The 22,269-nt window shown below is 46.3% G+C and overlaps 1 protein-coding gene across 3 annotated transcripts in view; it reads left to right on the plus strand.

The window, feature by feature from the left end:
• The window catches only part of KSR2 (kinase suppressor of ras 2), a 532,721-nt gene that overhangs the window by 451,901 nt on the left and 58,551 nt on the right, over positions 1-22,269 (plus strand). For all 3 annotated transcript variants that reach the window (XM_074402180.1, XM_074402181.1, XM_074402182.1), the window contains exons 11-14: positions 1,909-1,950; positions 2,612-2,684; positions 6,462-6,510; positions 8,367-8,734. In XM_074402180.1, coding sequence (XP_074258281.1) covers positions 1,909-1,950; positions 2,612-2,684; positions 6,462-6,510; positions 8,367-8,734 — 532 coding nt within the window. The remainder of the gene's footprint in view (positions 1-1,908; positions 1,951-2,611; positions 2,685-6,461; positions 6,511-8,366; positions 8,735-22,269) is intronic.

Raw genomic sequence — 22,269 nt, forward strand, 5'->3', positions numbered from 1 at the left:
AATTTTTTTATCCCAGCCTGCAGGAAGGGTACTCTCACTAGCCATTTTGCCATGAGAGTACAATGAACAAAGGAAAACAGACATATTTATTCTTTACGCATTTGGGGTTGTCCTTACTGCTATGTCTGATCTCCATTGGCTGGAGCTAGACATCACAATCTAAACTAAAACCCAATTGGCTAATAACTTAAAACTTTTCTAAATCCTTAAAGCAATGGAGAGCTGGGTCATGCCTGTGAGAACCTCCAGCACAGATATCTTGGTTAAAGTACAAGGACATAGAATGTACTACATGCCGGTAAGCATGGCATGTCTAACAGCTACATAGGACAGGGCTTAACAAAGAGCTATTAGCACACTTATGATTTATTCTTTAACAAGAAAGGAAACTTTAAAGAGGAACTTTTTTACTTCTCACATAATACTACCTTCAGTACACTTCTATCTCATAATGATGGTCCTTGCCCTTTGAGGAAGCAACTGATATTATCCTCATTTTACACATGTGGACAGTGAGACTTAGAGTCTCCACAAATAACCAAAGGCAGAGCAAAGATCTGACCTTGTAGGAAAAGCTTCTAGACTCTAGGTTCTGAGCTGTTGTGCTAATATTTGATAAACCAACTCCAGTGGTGGCTTGTCCCTGAATGTCATCAAATTGTTTCTGGAAGTGGATTCATCAATACAGACTTATCTTACTATATCCCTGCCCTCTTCATTTACTTGAGGACACAAAGCTCTGTGTTCTCTTCCCCCAACACCCCTAAGCCCCTTATTCCAGGCATTGTTCCCTAATGGGGTAAGTGCTAATGTTAGAAACCTTTAAGTGTCCGAGACCCCTGGCCTCTGGTGAGTAGATTAGAAGTAAAAGGAATTGTCAGGGAACCAGCAGTGAAGTCCAGAATATTTCTTTTATATACTTTTTCCTAAATTCAGAAGTTAATTCATGCTTGTGGTAGGTAGAATAATGCTCATTCCCAAAAGATGTCCATGTCTTTATCTCAGAATCTGGGAAGATGCTGCTTTATAGGACAGTAGGAACTTTGCATATATGATGAAGTTATGGACTTGAGCGGGAGGGATTATCTTAGATTATCTGGGAAGTCCCTAATGTAATCACAAAGGTCCTTATCAGAGGGAAGCAAGAAGGTCAAAGGCAGAAGATGGAGATGGCACAGCAGAAGCAGAGGTTGGAGTGATGGGGCCATGAGCCAACAAATGCAGGCAGCCTCAAACAACTGGAAAAGACAAGGAACAGATTTTATTAGAGCCCCTAGGAGGAACTAATTTGATTTTAGCCCTGTAAGACTTGTTTCAGATTTTGTCCTCCAGAACTGTAGGAGGTTTCATCTGTGTTGTTTTAAGCCACGAAGTTTGTAGTAATTTGTTACAGCCACAAAAAAGAAAACTAATACCATGCTTGGCACAGAAAATTTGGAAAGTACAGAAAAAGCATAAAGGATTTTTTAAGCCACTGTAATCATTCTGCCAAAAGGGGGAAAAGTTAATATTTTAGATTATGGCTTTGCAGACTTTCTCTCTCTCTCTCTCTCTCTCTCTCTCTCTCTCTCTCTCTCTCTCTCTCTGTGTGTGTGTGTGTGTGTGTGTATGTGTGTGTGTGTATAATTATGTATTTCACAAAACTGGTATTATAGTTAGAATGTCTGAGTTGGAGCAGTCTGCTTTTAGAGTGTGAAATGTCGGTTGGGAGGGTTGGCATGAATGTTTAGAGTTCTGGTTTCTTTACACATGTTTGCAGTCCCTCGTCTGCAGGGATGTCTGCAGAAGTATGGAAACTCTTGAAGGTGGGCAGAGAATGACCACGTGGTGGCTGTAAGAGCTCAATTCGGTCCCTGAAGGGATGTTTCCTTGGGGACACTCACTTTGATGTTTTCTTTCTTTTGCAAGCATCCCACTACTACAAATACAAGCAGCAGTTCATCTTCCCAGGTGAGTTTCATGTGAGCTGCAAGCAGCCCCTTGCGAACAAGCCCTGCTGGGTTACGGAGTTTCTGGGATGAATGGAGGCAGATGTTGTGGGGATGCCTGAAATCAAAGAGGGCAGTAGTAGAGTCACCACACTCCAGGATAATGGCTGAACATGGAAGTGGAAAAGAGTGGGAAGACCTTAGGGCACTGTGGGACCCAAGGAGGTCCCAAGGCACAATGGAAAGGCCTGAGAAGGTGTAGTGCCGTGGAAAAATGGGCAAGGGTGAGGAGGGGTCTAGAGCCACGTAGCAGGGAAGAGATGGTCAGAGGGTCCTGAGCTGAGTACAGAGAAGATGTGAAACCAGGGGGCCTTATCATCCCAAAGGGAACTTAGGAGAAAGGAAGTTCAGAGATGACTAATGAATGCTTCAGGCTAGATGCCTGGGGGTTCTGGCAGCCCCCTCCTCAACAGTGGATAATTTTGTTGAGGATGTCATCCAGAAAACTGGACCAGCTGAGCAGATAAAGTCCAGGTGGTCCAGAAAAGGAAAAAGGAGATTGGCCACAGACAGAGCTCCAAGATCTGGTGAAATACTAGCTGCCACATCTCCCAGGAATTAGGCCTTTTCAGGGGTTGTGGACTTCACATTTGTTTTCTGAATGTCCAATCTCTGGTTTTCAGATGTGGTGCCAGTGCCAGAGACACCGACCCGGGCGCCCCAGGTGATCCTGCATCCGGTGACCTCGAATCCAATGTAAGTGGGACAGAGACCTCTTTCCCCTTCCTTGAGCTTCCCAGCCCTGGCTCTACAATCCACTCAGGTTCCCTGTCTTCTTTCCTCCTATTCCTGGATTTGATGTAGCTGGGGGCAGAGGGAGAAGTACAAGGTGGGCAGAGAGATGTAGGGAATAACTTCGGCAAAGAGAAAGAGCCTGACAGCCCAGGCAGAGAGATGGAGAGAGAGGCAATGCTGTTCTTCACAAGCCAGCTATGCCTTGTGTCTCTGACCCTGCCTGTCAAATGCAATTTCCAGGGGCTGGGCCATTTCCTAAGGACCCATAACCCCCCTATGATTAGAAAGACTGCTTTCCCAGGTGATAGCTAGAGCTTAATGAAGTGGTAATTATTCCATGTCACTGAACATGGAATAACTTTCAAAAGTCTTATTTAGGTTTATACCAGGAATCAGCAAACTATAGCCTATGGGATGGATCCAACCTTCTTCTTGTTTTTGTATAAAGTTTTATTGGAACACAGTCATGCCTATTTGTTTACAATGTGTTGTGCATGGTTGCTTTCTCAGGACAGCAGGAGAGTCAAGTAGTTATAATAGAAACTGTATGGCTTGCAAAGCCAAAAAATATTTACTCTATGGTCCTTTGCAGAAAGAAATTTGCTAACCTCTGGTTCATATTATTATAAAAATAATATAAGCTAATTTTGAAAAATTTGGACTATTTAAAAAGGAGAAGGCAAAATAATCACTCATGATCTCACCACTGTTAGAACTTTTATGTGTGTTTTTCCATTTATATTTTACATAGTTATGACCCACAATATATGTAAGCAGTTACATCCTGTTTTGTTATCTTTATGCTGAAGATCACATTTTAAACTGATTATTTTAGCCTCTCCATAGACATTGTTGGTTTTTGTTTCTTGTTTGTTTGTTTTTCGAGACAGAGTCTCATTCTGTCACCCAGGCTGGAATGCAGTGGCATGATCTCACAGCTCACTGCAGCCTCTGCCTCTTGGGCTCAAGCGATCCTTTCAGCTCAGCCTCCCAAGTAGCTAGGATTACAGGTGTGTGCCACCACACCCAACTAATTTTTTTTTTTTTTTTTTTTTTTTTTTTTTTTTTTTTTTTTGTAGAGACAGGGTTTAGGCTGGTCTTGAATTCCTAGACTTAAGTGATCCTTCCTCTTTAGCCTCCCAAAGTGCTGGGATTACAGGCATGAGCCACTGCACCTGTTTCACTTTGCTTTTAATGGCTGTAAAATGACATATTGATATAGAATAATTTTCTTAATCATTTCCTGTTGCTGGATTTTTTTACATTGCTTCCAGTATTTCACTGTTGTAAATAATGCTACAATGAACATCTTTGTGCATGGCATTATTAGGATACAGGCCCTCTTTCCAGGTGGTTTGTTGCTCATGCAGCAGAAGTGAAGTCATCTTGGCCAGGTGGCGCAGTGGCTCACACCTGTAATCCCAGCCCTTTGGGAGGCTGAGATGGGAGAATCACAGTCACAGAGGTCAGAAGTTTGAGACCAGCCTAGCCAAATTGGTAAAACTTCATCTCTACTAAAAATACAAACATTAGCCAGGCATGGTGGTACACACCTGTAATCTCAGCTACTCTGGAGGCTGAGGCAGGAGAATTGCATGAACCTATGAGGCAGAGGTTGCAGTGAGCTGGGATCATGCCAGTATACTCTAGCCTTGGTGACAAAGGGAAACTCTTGTCTAAAGAAAAAAAAAGTGAAGTCACTGAGTCACCTCATTAACTTCTTTGGTTGTGATGGAAGTCTGGGGCTTGCTAGGATTTGACCAGTTTCCCAACTCACCTTTGTGCCTACTTGGTTTTTCTTCTGGGTCTCCTAACTGCTTCATCTTTTCTGACTGGTCATATGGACTTTGTTAAAGACTTAAATGGTACATCTCTGAAATCAAAGGAACAGCAACTTGCCGGGGGATATTGTGCTGACATCTAGCTCTGGATCATTTCTCTGCTTCACATAAACCAATTCTACAATTTGTGCAAGATGAACTCCAGATTATTAACTGACAGTCCAGAAGTACCAGCAAAAAACAGAGTGAAGAGCTGCTTGCAATCTGCTTAAATGTGCGTGGAGTGATGGCAACTCTTTGCAGAGGGAAATCATTGAATAGCTCTGGATGCTGGAATCATGCTTTGATGCAAAGAGAGGAGGGTGGCCTGTTTTGGTTTTGGGCATGAGGAGGGACTCCAGTTGCATTGTCCCACCCAAGTCTCCTCCAGGGCATCAAGTTCCCAGCATGTCAGCTGTCACTGTGCAGATTCATTCCACCTTCCCTGGCTGTGCTATAAATTGGTTAATACTGTGGCAAATGCCACTTTGGGATTGACCTTTCTTTCTCCTTCTTTTAGTTCTTGTGACCTTTCAGACTCTCTCTCACCAGGACCCCCTCCAGCCACGTGGACTGACTCTGTCTGCAGAGTCACCCACTTCCTGCCATCTGAGGGTCAAAGCAGGAGGAGAGAGAGGGAATCTACTAGGTTTTCACTGGGGAAATAGGAAAGGGATAGGGTATTCATTGTACTTCTTTTTTCTCACCTGTTTCAGCTATTCCATGCCTTCAGCAGCCCAGTTCTGTCTCCCTGCTGCACTTCAAAAACACATACACATCCTTAAGTCTAACTCCCGCAACATACCTGTAATGCACACTGTGCCCCACACCCATCACGTCAAATGTCATATGCATTTGACATTTCTCTCGCACCTCAAATGCACACCCAATTATACCGTCAGCATACAGCATCCCCCTCGACATCCTGTGTGTGCCCCCAACTCACATGCACACAAGACAACCCTGCACAAAGCACCTCCCATAATACCTATGTGGTACTCACACACATTGTGACCCCCGCCAGCATCTGTACCCAATGTGTTTGCTTACTAAGAACAGAACTGCAGCTCATGAGCTTGTGAACGCAACACACACACACACACACACACATACACACACACACACACACACAGTCTTCCAGTTCAATACAGTCTTTTTATTTTCATTCCACATATCCTAATTCCATGTGATTGACAAGATCTACCTCAAACACTGGAAACTTTCAAATACATCCAATAATTCTCTCATCTTGGAATTCCCACCACACTCCATTTATCCAACTCATACCTAACTTTTTTGGCCTTGTTACTTTTAGCCTGTCTGCATAGTATCTGAATAGTGGCTTTCCTTCCTTCAGTAGGAATACAATATCTCTTAAGGTCAGAAGCCATGCCAGTTTCAATTCTATATCCCTTCGAGGGCCTAACACTGTTCCTGAACTCACATCTATTAAATAGTCACATGAATGACCAGACAAACAAGAACACTAAGATCCTTCCAAGAAATTCCAAATTTGAGTAAACTTTGGAGATCTGATTAGTTCTTTCCTGGCAAACACATAGAGCTCTAAGGACTTGTCTACTTAGGATTTAGGCCAATTTATAAGAAAGCTGCTACATTAGTTGAAACCAAAGCAATAAAGAAAAATGAGCCCTGAGCAGCCCGGTAAATCAACTTAAAACAATGTCCTTGTGTACTGTTTTGTGTGTGTGTGTGTGTGTGTGTGTGTGTGTGTGTGTGTGTGTGTATTTCTGTGGCGAGCTTATGGATTATTTCAGACACAAGTGTTAAAATAAAATGTGAGAGAAAGGCTTGGTGGTGACGACTTCCCATCTGGGGATGCTTCATACATAGCTAAATTCAATATACAGAGCTACCTTTTCACCTAGGGATCACATTTATTTTTCTTTCTTTACAGCTTGGAAGGAAATCCATTACTTCAAATTGAAGTGGAGCCAACGTCAGAGGTGAGAATCAGAAAGCAGTGAAGCAACGTTTTCCAGGGGCTGCCCAGAACTTGGCAAAGCCAACTGATGTTTTTGATGATGCAGAGGGCTTGGGGTCAGGTGGGGGCTGCGGTGGCCCTGACTGATGGATGTTCTAACTCCAGGACAATTAGCAAGTGGTGGCCCCTCCTGGTACTGAGCCTAATGGACCGTTACATGGCGGGCATCATAGAAAAGCCAGTTGTGCGGAAATTGGCAAGAGATTTGCATTCTTAGTTGAAAGATCAGCTCAGGGCCAGGTGAATACCAAGGGGGATATGCCCTGCTGCCTTCAAAACAATAGTGAGAGGAGATGGAAGCCTCAGGGATGCTGGGCTTGGAAGTGTTGAGAATGCTCTGGGGCTTCTTCCCACCTGCCTAAGTGGCTGCAGGACTACATGAAATGCCCTGGCTGGAAACCATGGAGTTCTGATCACTCAGCTCTGCCACTGCACTGTGTCTTGCACTGAAAGGAATAGAGTCAGGGCTTCCAAGGAAAATCGTGTTCTTTTCTGTGACTATTTGGTTATTGGAAAATGATCCTGGGAGAAACCAATGTCTCCTATATTGCTTCTCCTGAGTGTGCCATCAAGGGCAGATTGCTCAGGTATTTTGGGTCAGGAAGACCTGTGCCCAGTCAAGAGGCCACCTTCTCAGGCTGTTTCATCAGGTCCCAGGGTCTCTGGGAATCCCCACTGGCCCAGACATCTGCTGCTCCCACAATTCTGCAGGAGAATCCAAGAGGCAATTCACCCTCAAGCACCCCCAGATATCACGCTGATATGGTAGGGTTCCTGCACCTTGAGCACTGAACTCTAGTGGTAGCCATGCCTAAGTATGCCTGAGTCATGTGGGTGAACATGGTAAAAATTCAGATTCCCCATCCCGGCCTGCTGATATTTTCATCCAATAGAGCTGGGTGGGGCCCAGGAATCTGCATTTTCTCAGGCCTTTCAGTGGGTGTTTAGTACAGGTGGTCAGGTCTGTACAAAGAACTTAACAGGTCTTCATTTCATTTAAAACCTCACACCACCCCTGGGGCAGATTTTATTACCCCCACTTTACAGTCAGGAAAGGCAGCCTCAGAGAAGTCAAGCAACCTGCTCAAGGTCACACAGAGGCCTGATTTCAGCTCACTTGGTCTGATGGTTAAGCCCATTCTGTTAACCTCTCACTCTCATGTCTCCTACCTGCTCCCAGCTGCTGTAGAAGCCTCAGACATCTAGTCTGTAGCTCTGACCTCTCCCAATTTTTGAATCATCAATTCCAAATTCCCTGGGGGAAGCATAAGATACTCCATGTTGACAGTTGTCACGTGTTACATGCAGATGCATGACGTACCCATTGTTTTAGCCAGTCTAACCTGTCGACTTTATCACATGCACATAAGCAACCTAACCAAAAGATCTTGGAAGAATAGGAAGAGCGTGAGATATTCAAGCCCAGAGACCTGGATCTTAGTTCCTCCTCTGCCTGGCTATATGACCTGGAGTGAATCCTTCCCAGGGCAACATGAGGGACTTTCGATGCTAAAACCAGGAAGATCCCAGCAAATTAAAATGGGTGATTATCCCCTAACACTTCTCTCCGTGCCTCAGTATTTCGCCACTTAGCACAAGAAAGTTAGACGATCATGATCTCCGTTTTAGCACCTTCACTGTAGGATGATTCTAGATCAGAGCTACCCAGGGAAACAGAGGGATGTATGTCTGCACCAGCTCCAAATCCATGTAGAGATGTGTCAAGATCTACGCATGCACATGAGACCCTGCAGGACCACGAGGGAGGCCGAGGCAGTGGCAAGCACAATTCTGACCTCTCTCCCACTTCGGCCACAGAATGAAGAGGCCCACGACGAAGCCGAGGAGTCAGAGGATGACTTCGAGGAGATGAACCTGTCCCTCCTCTCGGCCCGGAGCTTCCCACGCAAGGCCAGCCAGACCAGCATCTTCCTTCAGGAGTGGGACATCCCCTTTGAGCAGCTGGAGATCGGCGAGCTCATTGGAAAGGGCCGCTTTGGGCAGGTGTACCATGGCCGCTGGCATGGTGAGGTGGCCATCCGGCTGATTGACATTGAGAGGGACAACGAGGACCAGCTCAAGGCCTTCAAGCGGGAGGTGATGGCCTACAGGCAGACGCGGCACGAGAACGTGGTGCTTTTCATGGGCGCCTGCATGAGTCCACCTCACCTGGCCATCATCACCAGGTCAGTTCCACCTGGGCTCCCACCCAGGGATTGCCAAAGCTCTGCTTCTGGCCTGCTTGAGAAATGGTTTTCTGCTTACTTGACCACTTTGGTTAATAGACCATCTCCAGTTCCAGCATGCACAGTTCACTTACATGGTTTAAGATTTCAGATTCCAGAAAATACTTCGTTAATTTATTTGTTTTTTTTAGAGACAGGGTCTCACTCTGTGGCCCAGGCTTGCATGCAGTGGTGTGATCATAGCTCACTGCAGCCTTGAACTCCTGGGCTCAAGAGATCCTTTCCCTTCAGCCTCCCAAGTAGCTGGCACTACAGGTGTGTGTGGTCACACCTGGCTAATTTTTTAATTTTTTGGTAGAGACGGGGTCTCGCTATGTTGCCCAGGATGGTCTCAAACTCCTAGCCTCATGCAATCCTCCTGCCTTGGCCTCCCAGAGTGATGGGATTACAGGCCTGTAAGCCACCACGCCTAACCTCAGAAAATGCTTTTAATGCTAAAACTCTTGAGCAAAACCAAAAATTACTAAATGAGGAATCAGAAACATCGGGTCTAGTTCCCCTTCTAGTCCAAGTATTTGCATAACAACTTCTCAAAGAGTCACTGTCTTCATAAGTGAAATGAGTGGATTTCACTAAATTAGTAGTCAGCCAACATTTTCTGTAAAGGGCCCAATAGTAAATATTTGCATTTTTGTGGGTCATACAGTTTCTGTAGCAGCTACTGCTCTTGGCCACTGGAGTCTGAAAGCGGTCATAGACAATCTGCAAAAGAAATTGCAGGGCTGTGGCCCAATAAAACTTTATTTATAAACCCAGGGAGTGGGCTGTATTTGGCCCATGGGCCATAGTCTGCAGACCCCTGATTAAGATTTTTTTTTCTTTTTGAGATGGAGTTTCACTCTTGTTGCCCAGGCTGATGTGCGAGGGCATGAACTCCGCTCACTGCAACCTCCGCCTCCCTGGTTCAGGTGATTCTCCTGCCTCAGCCTTCTGAGTAGCTGAGATTACAGGGATGCGCACCATACCTGGCTGATTTTTGTATTTTTGGTAGAGACAGGGTTTCACCATGTTGGTCAGGCTGGTCTCACACTCTTGACCTCAGGTGATCTGCCTGCCTTGGCCTCCCAGAGTGCTGGGATTACAAGTGTGAGCCAAGATTCTGATAACTATTGTTCTGGTTTTCATGAAAGTTGCAGAGCACATTTGTAGTCTTTACCACTGTGGTTTGGAATATCCAGGATCTGTGGTCGATGGATACACAGAAGGGGTAGTTAATAGAGAACTAACATTTTGAGAATGTTTCTTGGACTTTCTTGGATTTGCTCTCTGGCTTCTCCCAGTGACTTGAGGCTTGGGGAGAAATAGCTTTGGTTTCAATGGAACAGTTGCGAAACAATCCTTTGGTTTGTTTTTAAACTCTGGCACTGGCTCTCTTGTAATATTAGGACTGGCCTCTGCAGTGGCATTCTTAATATGACCTGTGATGCCCAGGGCCAGTTAGGCGCTCTCTCCTTCCTCTACTCGGCTTAAGCAGCGACACTCCAAATGCACACGTCTTGCATCTTGGCAGGCCCAAAGCAGATGCTGTGGGCTCAGAGAAGAGCTGGTGTGTCTTTGATCTCTTCCCGTGTGAGACAAAACCTCCTTAAGTCCACTTATAAGAACTTGGTGATTGGTAGAAGGTACATTATATTCTGTATCCATAGATTATGCAGACGATGGGTTGACTGGAGTGACTCGCGCTTTGAATGAGAAGTGCTGGTGAAAGACTGGTGATCTAGGAACGGGCCTCCAACTCTTCTTAAATCAGGGGAAAGATGGTGCTTCTTAACTCTGCACCAGACAGAAGTGGCTTTGAAGAAATCAGCCCAGGTAATCTTCAGGGGCTGAGCTGTTCTGAGTATAAGCTTTTGCTGAGTAACTGCTCCAAAACTTAGTGGTTTCTCTCCATCCTGTGGACAGCTGTGGGCTGAGCCAGACTCAGTAGCTGGGCTCTTGTAGATGACTGTGGTCAGCTCTGGGTCAACAAGGGGATAGTCAGTGTTAGTTGCCCTCATTCATGTGTCTGCTGGTTGGCAGACTGTGAGGGGATGTCCCCAACAGCCTAGCTCAGGCTCATTCTCCTGGCAGTCTCAGGTTTCCAAGTGCAATGAGAGGTCAAGACCTATATCTGTTGGCCAAAGCAACTCCTACGCTCCACTAGATTCAAGGCATGGAGACAGAGCCTCTACCTCTGAATGGGAAGATCTGCAATGTCCTGCTGCAAGGACACGGATGCAGTGTAGGGACAATCTGTGGCTCTTTTTGCAGTCTACTACAGAGAGACCCTTAGCTCCCTCTCCTTCCCTTTCTTACCCAGTAGAGTATATATCATCATGTTTTAGCAGCAGTCAGTAGCCTATTGCTTGGGATACACAAGTCTGGTTGGAAGGTGGTCTTCTCCACACCCCTGGCCTTCTCCGCAGTGCTCCCATCTTAAGCTCTTACCCCATCTTTCTCTCTGGGCAGCTCCTCACCACCCACCTGCCTCTCTCTTCAGCATTATCTATGGAGCCTAGCACCCATGCCTCCCTCACCCCCTTCTCAAAGGCTAGCAAGTTGGAAACAGACAAACTCAGCAGCCATCCTCGAAAAACGAGTGGTCATTATGAAAATGTGTTGCTCATCCTGCAAGCCAGCTGCATTTGCGGCCCTCTTCTATTGTGTACAAAATTCTGAGCCCCCCTCCCCAAGCGCCATAACTGCCTACAGATTTCACAAATAGCCTAGCCTTTTCCTGGCACCATGATAAAGACTCTGCAGCTTTGGGATGTGTAATTGGTCTCTGAAGTGTTTTGGTATTTTGTGTGAGGATGCCAGATGAGCCCCAAAGAAGTGGCATTGATTCCATATTATTGTGTTGTTATATATTTATCTTAGGGAGGGACTCTGCATCCTTCTCTCCCATTCAGCACTGTCCACTCGTTGGCTTTCCAGGTTTCTTATCTGCACATTCAGTTTGAAACCAAATATTTGAGTAATTTGATTAATCACTTGGCATTTGCACGATTGGCGGGCAGAGGTTGATGGTTGGATGATGGCCAACCAACTGGAACCGTTTTTTGGACCCTAGATTTATTTTACAGGAAACATAAGACCAGATAATTACCTGGGATATTCTGGATCAATTCACAATGGCGCATTCTAGCCAATTACTTAGTAATTATCATTGAAGTTAACAAGTATTTCTAAGATTAGCTTCCTTGCAATGCAATATGTGTGGCTCTTAGGGAATGAGTAATAACCAACTAGTTACCCAATTGCTGTAGCCACAAATGCTGTTAGCAGCAGGATTGCTGGATTGTTTCACGATTGAGTCATTATGGGATTATTGCAAAGCTATTGACTGTCTGCACAATCACTCGTGTTAAAAACTCCAAGTGAAATTTGAAAGCCAGTAGAGTTGAGTGAAAGTGTCTCTCACCCTTCTACCTTGCTACCTGGGGTTTCATAAGCCTCAGTTTCTCCTTCTGTAAAATGAGCAGGTGGAAGCAGATATTTGTTGCAGTGTCCTTCCAACTCTGACAGTATTCTTTGCTTGTCTGATAATGAGCTGTGTTTGAGAAGCAGCTGGGAACAGGTCTTAAGCAGCGAATCTCAGAGATGGTATACCTGGACCTTCCTGCACAGTCATAGGAGAGGAAAGTTGTAAAAATGCAGATTCTGGAAAAAAGACTGTGATGGTGACAGGCGAGGGCAAAGGGGAGAAGGTGAGGGTAGAGAAGCTGTGAGGAGCAAGACCTGGAGAAGGTGGGGTTTTTCAAGCCTGGTGGAGGAAGGGGAGCTTTTAATATAGTTAACAGTGCCTGGCCCTGCCCCAGAGCAGAGTCTCTCGTCTTCAGCACTATTGATCTTTGGGGTCAGAAAAGCCTTTGTGGTGGGGGCTGTCCCATGCACTGTAGGGTGTTCGGCAGCACCCCTGGCCTCTACCCACTAGATGCCAGTAGCACCAGGCACCAAGTTGTGACAACCCGAAATGCCCCTGAGACATTGCCCAGTGGGCAGGGGACCCTGTCACACAGCCAGGTTTGAAACCCTCTGTTGTAGAATCCCTGGTGAGGAGTCCTGATTTTATGCCAAGGGCAGTGAGCAGCCATTGGAGGGTTGTAGGCAGGGGTGCGGCATGGTGCTGTTGGAGGACAAGAATGAGGAAGCCTCAAAAATGCAGGGTGAGTGCGCAAAGGGAGGTACCTTGCCCAGTGCAGTTCTAGGAAATGTTCCGCTCATCTGCCGTAACTTCCCGTTGTAATCAAAGAGCTGTTGATCTTGGTGGACACCCAGCGTCCTTCCTTTCACTCTAGTTTGCTGCCCTCGGTCAGACTGGCAAACTGTGATATGGAGATCACCCTCTTAGGGTTGCTGTTTTGACAGGGGGTGAGGCTCCGAACCAGCAGAAGGCAAGCCATGCATGCCAGGTGGGATGGCTGAGCCTCTTTGCTGAAATCGTTTCCCCGGTTGTGGGGTAGAACCAAGGCAGAGCCCTCAAAAATAAACCAAAAGAGCCGCAGTTTCCACCAGCCTTCAGCAAGTGCTTTGCTTCAGGCCAGGTGTGGTGAGGTTCTCTGGTTTATCCCAGTGCCCATTTTACAGGTGAGAAAACTGAGGTCAGAAAGTCAGAGGGAGCCCTTGCCCAAGTCATAGAAAAAATAACTGGCAGAACTAGGAATAAGCAAATGGATATCTGAATACAATACTAGTCTAGTAGCTTCCTTCTTTGCCAGTGACTGCCTTAGCTAGATCAAGGGGAATGGACTTCACCTGGGAGCAGTTCCATAGCACAGAGATTCTGCGTTTTTGGTCATATCAGAATCAGCTGGAGAAATTGATGACCATTCAGGGCTGATGCCCCATCCTACTTCAATTAGCTTAGACCTCTGTATTTTTTAGTAAGTGCCAGGGGATTTTGTTCACGCCTCAGTTTAAGAACCACTGGCTTATTAGAACTGCGTTTCATTTTTGTACCTTTGATTTTCTGGTGTTTCTGTGCTTCTCCGGTACTCTGTAAATTCCTGTGGCACCAGCACGCCCATGTGCGCGCGTACACACACACCCCCACACACTCCTCTTCCATATATTCCTAAATTACACACCAGTTCTTCTCTTCTTTCTCTCCTCTTCTCTTTCCCACATCCCCACAAAGAAATGCACACACTCTATCTTTCCCTGAAAAACATTCATTCCATAAATATTAGCAAGTCACAGAACTGCTGTGCAGAACTAACAGAACGTACAGTCCCTCACAGAAGCCCCACTTCACCCCCTTCCCCACTCCCCAAATAATTTTCTAGAACTCCAAAATTATTTAAATCTGTGCTTCTTATCCTGTGGTTCCCTAACCAGCCTTACCTGGGAACTTGTTAGAAATGCAAATTTTCTCTCCCACCCTCCCCTACTGAATCCAAACCTCTGGGTGTGTCCAGCAAACTGGGTTTTAAGAAGCCCTAAAGGGGAGTGTGGTTCGTTGTGAGACCTGCTGCTTTAAAGAAAGTAGGTCCTTCTTCCCACCTGGAGCAAACTGACTTTACGACTGCCAAGAGCTTCCGGCGCACCCTGGAAACCTCTTCTCTGAGACGCTACTGAGAGGTAAGCAGCTGAGTCCAAAATGGGTGAGGGCCTAGACTGATCCAATATCAGCACCTACAGGGGCCTGAGAGCCATCTGTTAGCTTCAACGCTAGCACATTGCACTCACGTGCCTTCCACAGACATTCGGACCCTGGCGCAGTGCCAGACCACACGATAGGCACTCAGAACACAGTCTACAGTTTGTAATTTTTGCATCGCAGAAGAGACAGATAATAGCAAGTTAAACAAATGCATAAGATCATTAAAGCATTATGATAAGTGTCGTGAAGGCCACAGACAGGGCAATCGGTGGGTCAGAGTGACGGGAGGGCTGCTTTGCAGAGAACCTCAGAGGGGGCTTCATAGGGAAAATGACGTTTGAGCTGGGATCTAATGATGAAGAGGAGACAGCCATGCCAAGTGGCAGAGAAAGAGCAGTTCAGGTAGAGGTACTGCCAGTGCAAAGACCCTGGGGTAGGCATGAGATTGGCACGTCTGAGGAGCTGTAGAAAGGGGCTGCAGAGGCCAGGTGATTGCAGGGCTTTGAATGCCATAGAAAGGAATGTAGCATTTATCGTAAGGCAATGGGAAGCCCCTTCTGTAAGGTTTTTTTTTTTTTTTTTTTTTTTTTTTGAGACGGAGTTTCGCCCTTGTTACCCAGGCTGGAGTGCAATGGCGCGATCTCGGCTCACCGCAACCTCTGCCTCCTGGGCTCAGGCAATTCTCCTGCCTCAGCCTCCTGAGTAGCTGGGATTACAGGCACGTGCCACCATGCCCAGCTAATTTTTTGCACTTTTAGTAGAGACGGGGTTTCACCATGTTGACCAGGATGGTCTCGATCTCTCGACCTCGTGATCCACCCGCCTCGGCCTCCCAAAGTGCTGGGATTACAGGCTTGAGCCACCGCGCCCGGCTGTGTAAGGTTTTAAACAGGAGTTGCCCACGCTACTCTGGGGGTTTCCTGATGGCCAAGATTCTACCTCCTCTTGCACTCAGCTGGTTGAATCAGTGTGTCAAAATGGGTTAGAATAGTGATGGCTTCAAGGAAACCCAGCACCAAAGGGCACAAGCCGAGAGAAAGGGCTCTGAGTATCTTGTCAGCTTGGCATTTCCACCTTTGTGGGGCTCGCAGGAACAATACCAGTGAATCAGAATCCTTTCCCAGGTACTGGGGTACGATAGGGCGAGGTATTAGGGGCATTACCAAAACATCTGGCAGTTGAGGGGCTCACAGTGTGCCCCAGGAAAAAAGAGGTAGGAAGAACTAGAATTCCCCAGACCCACCCTCCCCGCCAGGATGATTTTAAAAATTTCTCATTTGGCGCATGTCACCAATCCCCTCTCTGGGTACCCAGAGTCTGAGAGGCATCTTCTCAGTCATGTGAGGTTGACTGTTGCCCGCATGCATGAAATATCCAGCACTTACCCATCTCCTAGTGACAAGGTAGTCATGAAAAATCCCATGGGGCCTCATTTGCACAGCATTTTCAATCCAGTAAATATCAGGAACTACTTAATAGATTATTTATTTCCAACTCCAAATCAGTTCCTGTTTTCCATGCTTTCAAATATAATAGCAGCAAGCTGCTATATTTGACAGACAGACGCATGGAGAACCCTGCCTTCTGTTAAGGTGGTAACTCAGTGCCTGGGTGAGATTTCAACTTGCTTTTTCTGTAACTCCCGTACTTGTGGTCGTTCTGGTTTTTGTCTCCTCTTGGGCCAGTTTGATTGTCCTAAATATAACATACAGGAGTTGGGGGGCCTGAGCGCATGAAGATTCCGTCCCCATCATCGAGTGGAATCGGCTTCCTTTTATGTTCAAAAAGCTGAATCGCTTTCCCTTTATAAAGCACAGCTGAAAAGGTTTTTTGTCTGTGGCTGCCTTTAATTGTGCTGAAATGTAAAGCACCCTGGGACTTTTGTGAAAGAAGCGCTATAAATGTACAGTGTCATTATCATTATCAGGATCATCTCATGTGCATTGCATGTGCCTGTGTCATCCATCCTATGCACAGCAGAGGATTTGCATGGGTGAAGACCTCACCACTGGCCACCCCTTTCCTCGAATCTCAAAGATCCTGAATTAGCACGTGTGACATCTGTCGTCACTTTAAAAAAGTGTGTATCTTATTACACAAGTGAATGACTTGTTTGCAATTGCAAATGCAGATCAGCAGAAAGAAGAAAATGAAATTCACCCATAACGCCTCCAGCCAGAGAGAATGACATTAACATCTGAGTGTATATCCATCCAGGCGTATGTCCCAGAATATGTGTAAATTCACACTTTGTATCGGCCAGGGTAATGGTAGTGGCTGTAACAAATAAGCCTTAACACATGAAGTAATTTAACACAATGTAAGTTTATTTCTTGTTCATGTAATAGCCCAAGATGCGAGTTTTTGGATGGTAGGTGGCTTTTCTCCATGTTTGGGGGGGATCCAAACCCTGTCCGTCTTTTGGATTTGCCGCTGCACAGCCCTCTGCCTCTAGCTGAGGAAGAACGAAGGGGCATGGAACATCCTGTGGGGGAGGGGGTGGTCTGTCACCTCACTCCACTCGTGTGCCATTGGTGGAGTCTGTTGTCCATACCTAACTGCAAAACAGCTAACTGTATTCCCAAGAGAAAATGGTAGGATTTATGAACAGCCAGGAGCTCTGGGACACAGACTCTTCGTTATGGATAGATCTTCTGCCATGAACAGTAGACTCATCCAGTAACCCTGTTTCATGACTTGCTATTTTCACTAAACAATATGTCTGTGGAACACTCCCCTTTGGCCTTTGGATCTATTGTAGATTTCTTCACTCCTGCTTGTCTTAGCTTCTCCATATAGGATGGGGATAACATTTATCTCTTTTGCAAGATGGTGATAAGAATTAAAGATGTGTATGAAAAGACTATAGCATAGTGCCTCCTGTAACTCGAGTGCTCAGTAACTCTTAACTCCTACAAAATGATGCTACGATAATAACGATATAATAACAACAGCAATAATCATATTAGCAGCAAATGGTAGAAGTCATATATTTTCTCTCAGATGCCAAAACATCTTTGACAGTACAAACAGCAGGTGTCTTGTGTTTATTACAATATCAAATGATAGGAGTCAGTGACTGTAGCTTGATTACTACAGCTCTGCTCCTGGTACCCTGGCCACGTTGCTGAACCTCTCTAAGCCTTGAGCCATGCAGAGGGAGATCTTGAGTAGGGAGCTAAATATCCTGGTCTCAAGCTTGGATGAAAGGTTGGGTCTAGAAATAACCATGTATGAGTCATCTGCATAGACGTGGTGATGGAAGTCTTGGACTTCTGCTGAAGCTGAGGTCCTCTGAGGAAGAGAGGAGGGTTGCCTGAGGACAAAGCCCAGAGCACCTAAAGTCCAGAATGCCTGCTGGATTGTGGCCTGGTTGAGATGGGAAATTCTGCAAGAGGACCTGAGAAGAAGCGGCTGGATGGTAGAGGCAACCAGAGGAGCATGAAGTCCAGAAGCCAACTCAAAATTGTTCCCACTGTGCAGCTCCCCCAGTCTCTGTCTCCTCTTATTACATTGCTGCATTTTGTTTTATTTTATTTTTGAGACAGGGTTTCTGCCACCCAGGCTGGAGGGCAGTGGCACGATCTCAGTTCACTGCAGTCTGCACCTCCTGGGTTCAAGTGATTCTCTTGCCTCAGCCTCCCGAGTAGCTGGGATTACAGGCACGTGCCACCTTGCCCAGCTAATTTTTGTAATTTTAGTAGAGACGAGGTTTCGCCATGTCGGCCAGGCTGGTCTTGAACTTCTGACCTCAACTGATCTGCCCACCTCAGTCTCCCAAAGTGCTGGGATTACAGGTATGAGCCACTGCGCCTGGCCCACATTTTATTCTCATTAAGGTACTTCTCATCATAAGATAATTATTCTTTTGTTCTTCTATGTTTGTTCACTTACTTTTTTCCCTACTTCACCTCCCCCACTTCAGAACATAAGCTCCAGGAGAGCAAGGATTTCAGCTCTTTGACTCACTCTGTATCTCCAGCCTCCAAAATACTAGGTCCTCCATACAGACTTGTTGAGTGGGTGAATAAGTTTTGTTTTTGTTTTTTGTTTTTTGTTTGTTTGTTTGTTTGAGATGGAGTTTCGCTCTTGTTACCCAGGCTGGAGTGCAATGGCGCGATCTCGGCTCACCGCAACCTCTGCCTCCTGGGTTCAGGCAATTCTCCTGCCTCAGCCTCCTGAGTAGCTGGGATTACAGGCACGCGCCACCATGCCCAGCTAATTTTTTTGTATTTTTAGTCGAGACGGGGTTTCACACGTTCACATGCATTAGCACAGCCTGATCCTCTAGGCAATACAGCAGCAGACAATGAATGGTGCTATTTACTTAGAATCACTGGGAAATGAGTGAGACGTAAGGAAAATACAGTACACACTAGAGAGTTGACTATAGGATGTGGGAGACGTAACAGCGATGAAAGGAAAGAGATGCTAAGTATGTGATGTAAATTATAACAGTCCAATAAAGGAGTATATTTGCCTCACTTACTTACTGTGTGTAGGGTCCTGGTGCCTGATGCTGGGAATAGAGAGAGGAAGGCATGATGTGTGCCCCTCATGGAGCTCACAGACAAGGAAATTAGCTAGATGATTCTCCAGTGGTGTTGTGATCTCTGCAATAAGATCTCAGGGGCACATAGGGACCCAGAACCTGTCCCTTATCCAGCCAGGTAATCAGGCAGGTGGACAAGAAGGGAGTGACATTCCTAATGGAGGGAACAGCATATGCAAAGGCTTAGAGGTGGGAGGCAGCAAGACCGGGGGAGGGGCAAGAGCTGGAGTAGAGGATATGTATGGGGAGTAGCAAGAGATATGAAACTAGAGAGATCTGGCCGTGCACGGTGGCTCACGCCTGTAATCGCAGCACTTTGGGAGGCCAAGGTGGGAAGATCTCTTGAGCCCAGTTCAATACCAGCCTGGGCAACATAGGAAGACCCCATCTCTACAAAACATACAAAAACCAGCTGGACGTGATGATGTGTTCCTGTAGGCTCAGCTACTTGGTAGGCTGAGGCAGAAGGATTACTTGAGCCCGGGAGGCTGAGGCTGCAGTGAGTGAGCCGTGATTGTACCATTGCACTCCAGCTTGGGCAACAGAGTGGGACCTTGTCTCAAAAGACAAACAAACAGAGAAACCAGAGAGATCTTAAAGAACCTTTCAAGTCAGGCTAAGGAAGTTGAACCTTTCTCCTAAAGGCCATGGGGGAAGCACCCAGGGATTAAACCAGAGAAGGGGCACAGTATGGTTTGCATTTTAGGACTACTTGGGGCATTCCGTCTTCGTAAGAGAACTTGCAGTAGGGTTGTTGATGTATTCCCCTCCTCCAAAAATAGGGTGGACAGTTAGTGTTGCTTCTAATCAGACATTAGCAGGAACAAATGCAGGTTTTAATGCCCTAGGTTCTAAGAGATTCTTGGCATACCTCCCTTAGGGGAAAGCAACAGGGAGTTGGCAGGCCTTTGGAAATGAAGGCATTTTCAACAGCTTTCACTATTTACCAATGTTAAAAATAGCCAGCTGCATTCGCGTGTTTTGAAGTCAAGTGTGGGCAACATCAGGCCCTTAACGTGTGTTCCAGAAAGCAGAGGGATGGTTTCCTCAGTATTGTCGGCACACAGTGGTTAAACAAAGATTTGGGAGCATGGGGACAGCTTTACACAGGGAGACAACATTGTAATTAACAACTCTCTGAAGCAGGTACCATGCAACCCATTTCCTTGTCAGTAAATGGGGAAATCGAAGGGTATCTGCTTCAAGGGCTCATGAAAGGGATTCAAAAGACAGAAAAACCAGTATTGCAAGCAGGTAGGTCAGATTGCAGGGAATCAGCTTTTAATGACGATTTTGCCCAACGTCAAAAGCTAGGAAGAGACTGTTTGATTCACAGCAAAGCTGTATCCATCCATCCTCTGGTCCTCTTTCCCTTCCTAGCCCTGCCCGAGTCCATTCTACTTTCTTATGCCCCACGGACACCTTAGGGACTCCCCACTGCTGGGTCCCATTCCCTGGGGACAACAGCTGACCTACCTCCGAATCAGATTCACTGTCCAAACCACCAAACCTGCCCGGCTTGTGACTTGTTGCGTTGGCAGCAGGCACAAATTGAAACCCTGCCACTTGTCCCTTTCCCTCCCTTTCCTTGCGGCAGGTGCTGGGGTGGTGAGGGTGGGCCGGGAGTTGGAAGGGCAAAATCAGTGTGTCTGCACTGTTCAGAAACTTGCTGGGCCCCAGGCTTTGGTTCGATGCATTCCCAACCTGGCTCCAGTTGCTTGGTCACTGCTCAAATTTGGCCTTGTCCCTGCCTGATCATGTTTAAGATAATTAAGCCCATACATCAAATAATAAATAGATATTGACTCTTTGTCATGGAGTATATCAGGATTGATTGACCACTGCGACTACCGCTTTCCTCAGTCAATGGGGAGCTGTAAGGATGAATAAATCTTGATAATGACTGGCAAGAGGAAAATCAATAGGTGTATTAATATATGCATTGAGAGCATATATCTTTGTGAAACAAGAATTTGTTTTGGCAGAAGAGGGAAACGAGATGGAGGGAGGACAGAGATAGATAGAATGACTCAGTATCCCCAGACTCAGATGCAGCACCTGCACAAAGTAGGTCCTCACTGTTTTTTTTTGGGGGGGGCGGTGCGCAGTGAACTACAGAAATTTTCGGAGAGGTTTTCTTCCAAGAGGAACTGTAATTAGTGTTTTCTTTTTTCATTGTCTAGATGTCCAGTGCCCAGAAATCCCTTCTGCCTATGAGCAGCAAGGCTCTGTTAATGTTTGACCTTCTGGTGTCACTGGAAGAAAGGAGGGAAAGGTGGGACATGATGGCAGGTTGGGACCAGGCTGCTTATGTCAGGCTCAGGGAGCAAACTCAAGAGACTTTGGTTGGGGATGCTGAATGTGAGGTGCCTCTGAGTCTAAGTCTATTAAGAGCTGATGTTAAATACACGTTTAGATATCTCGCTGTTCAGAGATGAGTTCTAGACTGGAGATGTTAGCCTGGGGGCCATCCATGCTGGGTGGTATGAGAAAGCGTGGGTATTAGAAGGCATGAATTTCACCCTGAAATGTGCATCAGAAGCTCCTGGAGGGCTTTTGAAAACACAGATTGCTGGGTCCTACCCCTAGAGTTTCTCATTCAGTAGATCTGGAAGGGGCCTGGGAATATGCATTTTTAACAATGTTTAATAGTCACCCCAGGTGATACAGATGCCACAGGTCTGGGAATTCCACTTTGAGGACTAGCAGCCTGGCGGGGGTGGGGGTGGGGAGGCGGGGGGGGAGGGGGCGGGGCATGAGTGAAAGCTGAGAAGAAAGAGGATAGAGTATTCCTGTAAGGACGACTGATAAGAACCAGAGAACTGAGGGAAACTGGGAGAAGGTATTGACATGGAAGCTTGGGACACTCAGTGTGCAGCAAGGGGAGTGGTCAGCAGCTTAGAGGCTGGGGTCGAAAGGACAGATGCGATGCAACTAGAAACGTATCCCTCAGAATCCTTGCAGCCTTAATATTCTGTTAGGCTGTGGTTTTACCACTGCATGCAGACTTCCTTTATTCACTGCCCAGTGACATTTGACAACTCAACCTGTAATTCAAAGTGCATACCATGTATATTTTCAGGGTAGGGCTAGCTTTCAGTTGGGAATGGAGCTTTTCACCCTCTGAACCAGGTTAGTAGGACTATTTCAGTCATCAGAGGGATCCGAGACAGAACTGGAATATCCTTTCCCAGCAACAGTTCCCAGCAGCAAAGAGCTAAAATTCACCGGAATGGCAGTGTGGGGTCACTGAGACAGGAAATGCATTGACTGCCAGGAGACATGTCCTCTCTGGGAACTAAGCAGTATTGTTTTCCAAACTGATTATTGATGTTTGCC

The sequence above is a fragment of the Saimiri boliviensis genome, chromosome 7 (assembly GCF_048565385.1).
Source record: "Saimiri boliviensis isolate mSaiBol1 chromosome 7, mSaiBol1.pri, whole genome shotgun sequence".
NCBI classification, from domain to species: Eukaryota; Metazoa; Chordata; class Mammalia; order Primates; family Cebidae; genus Saimiri; species Saimiri boliviensis.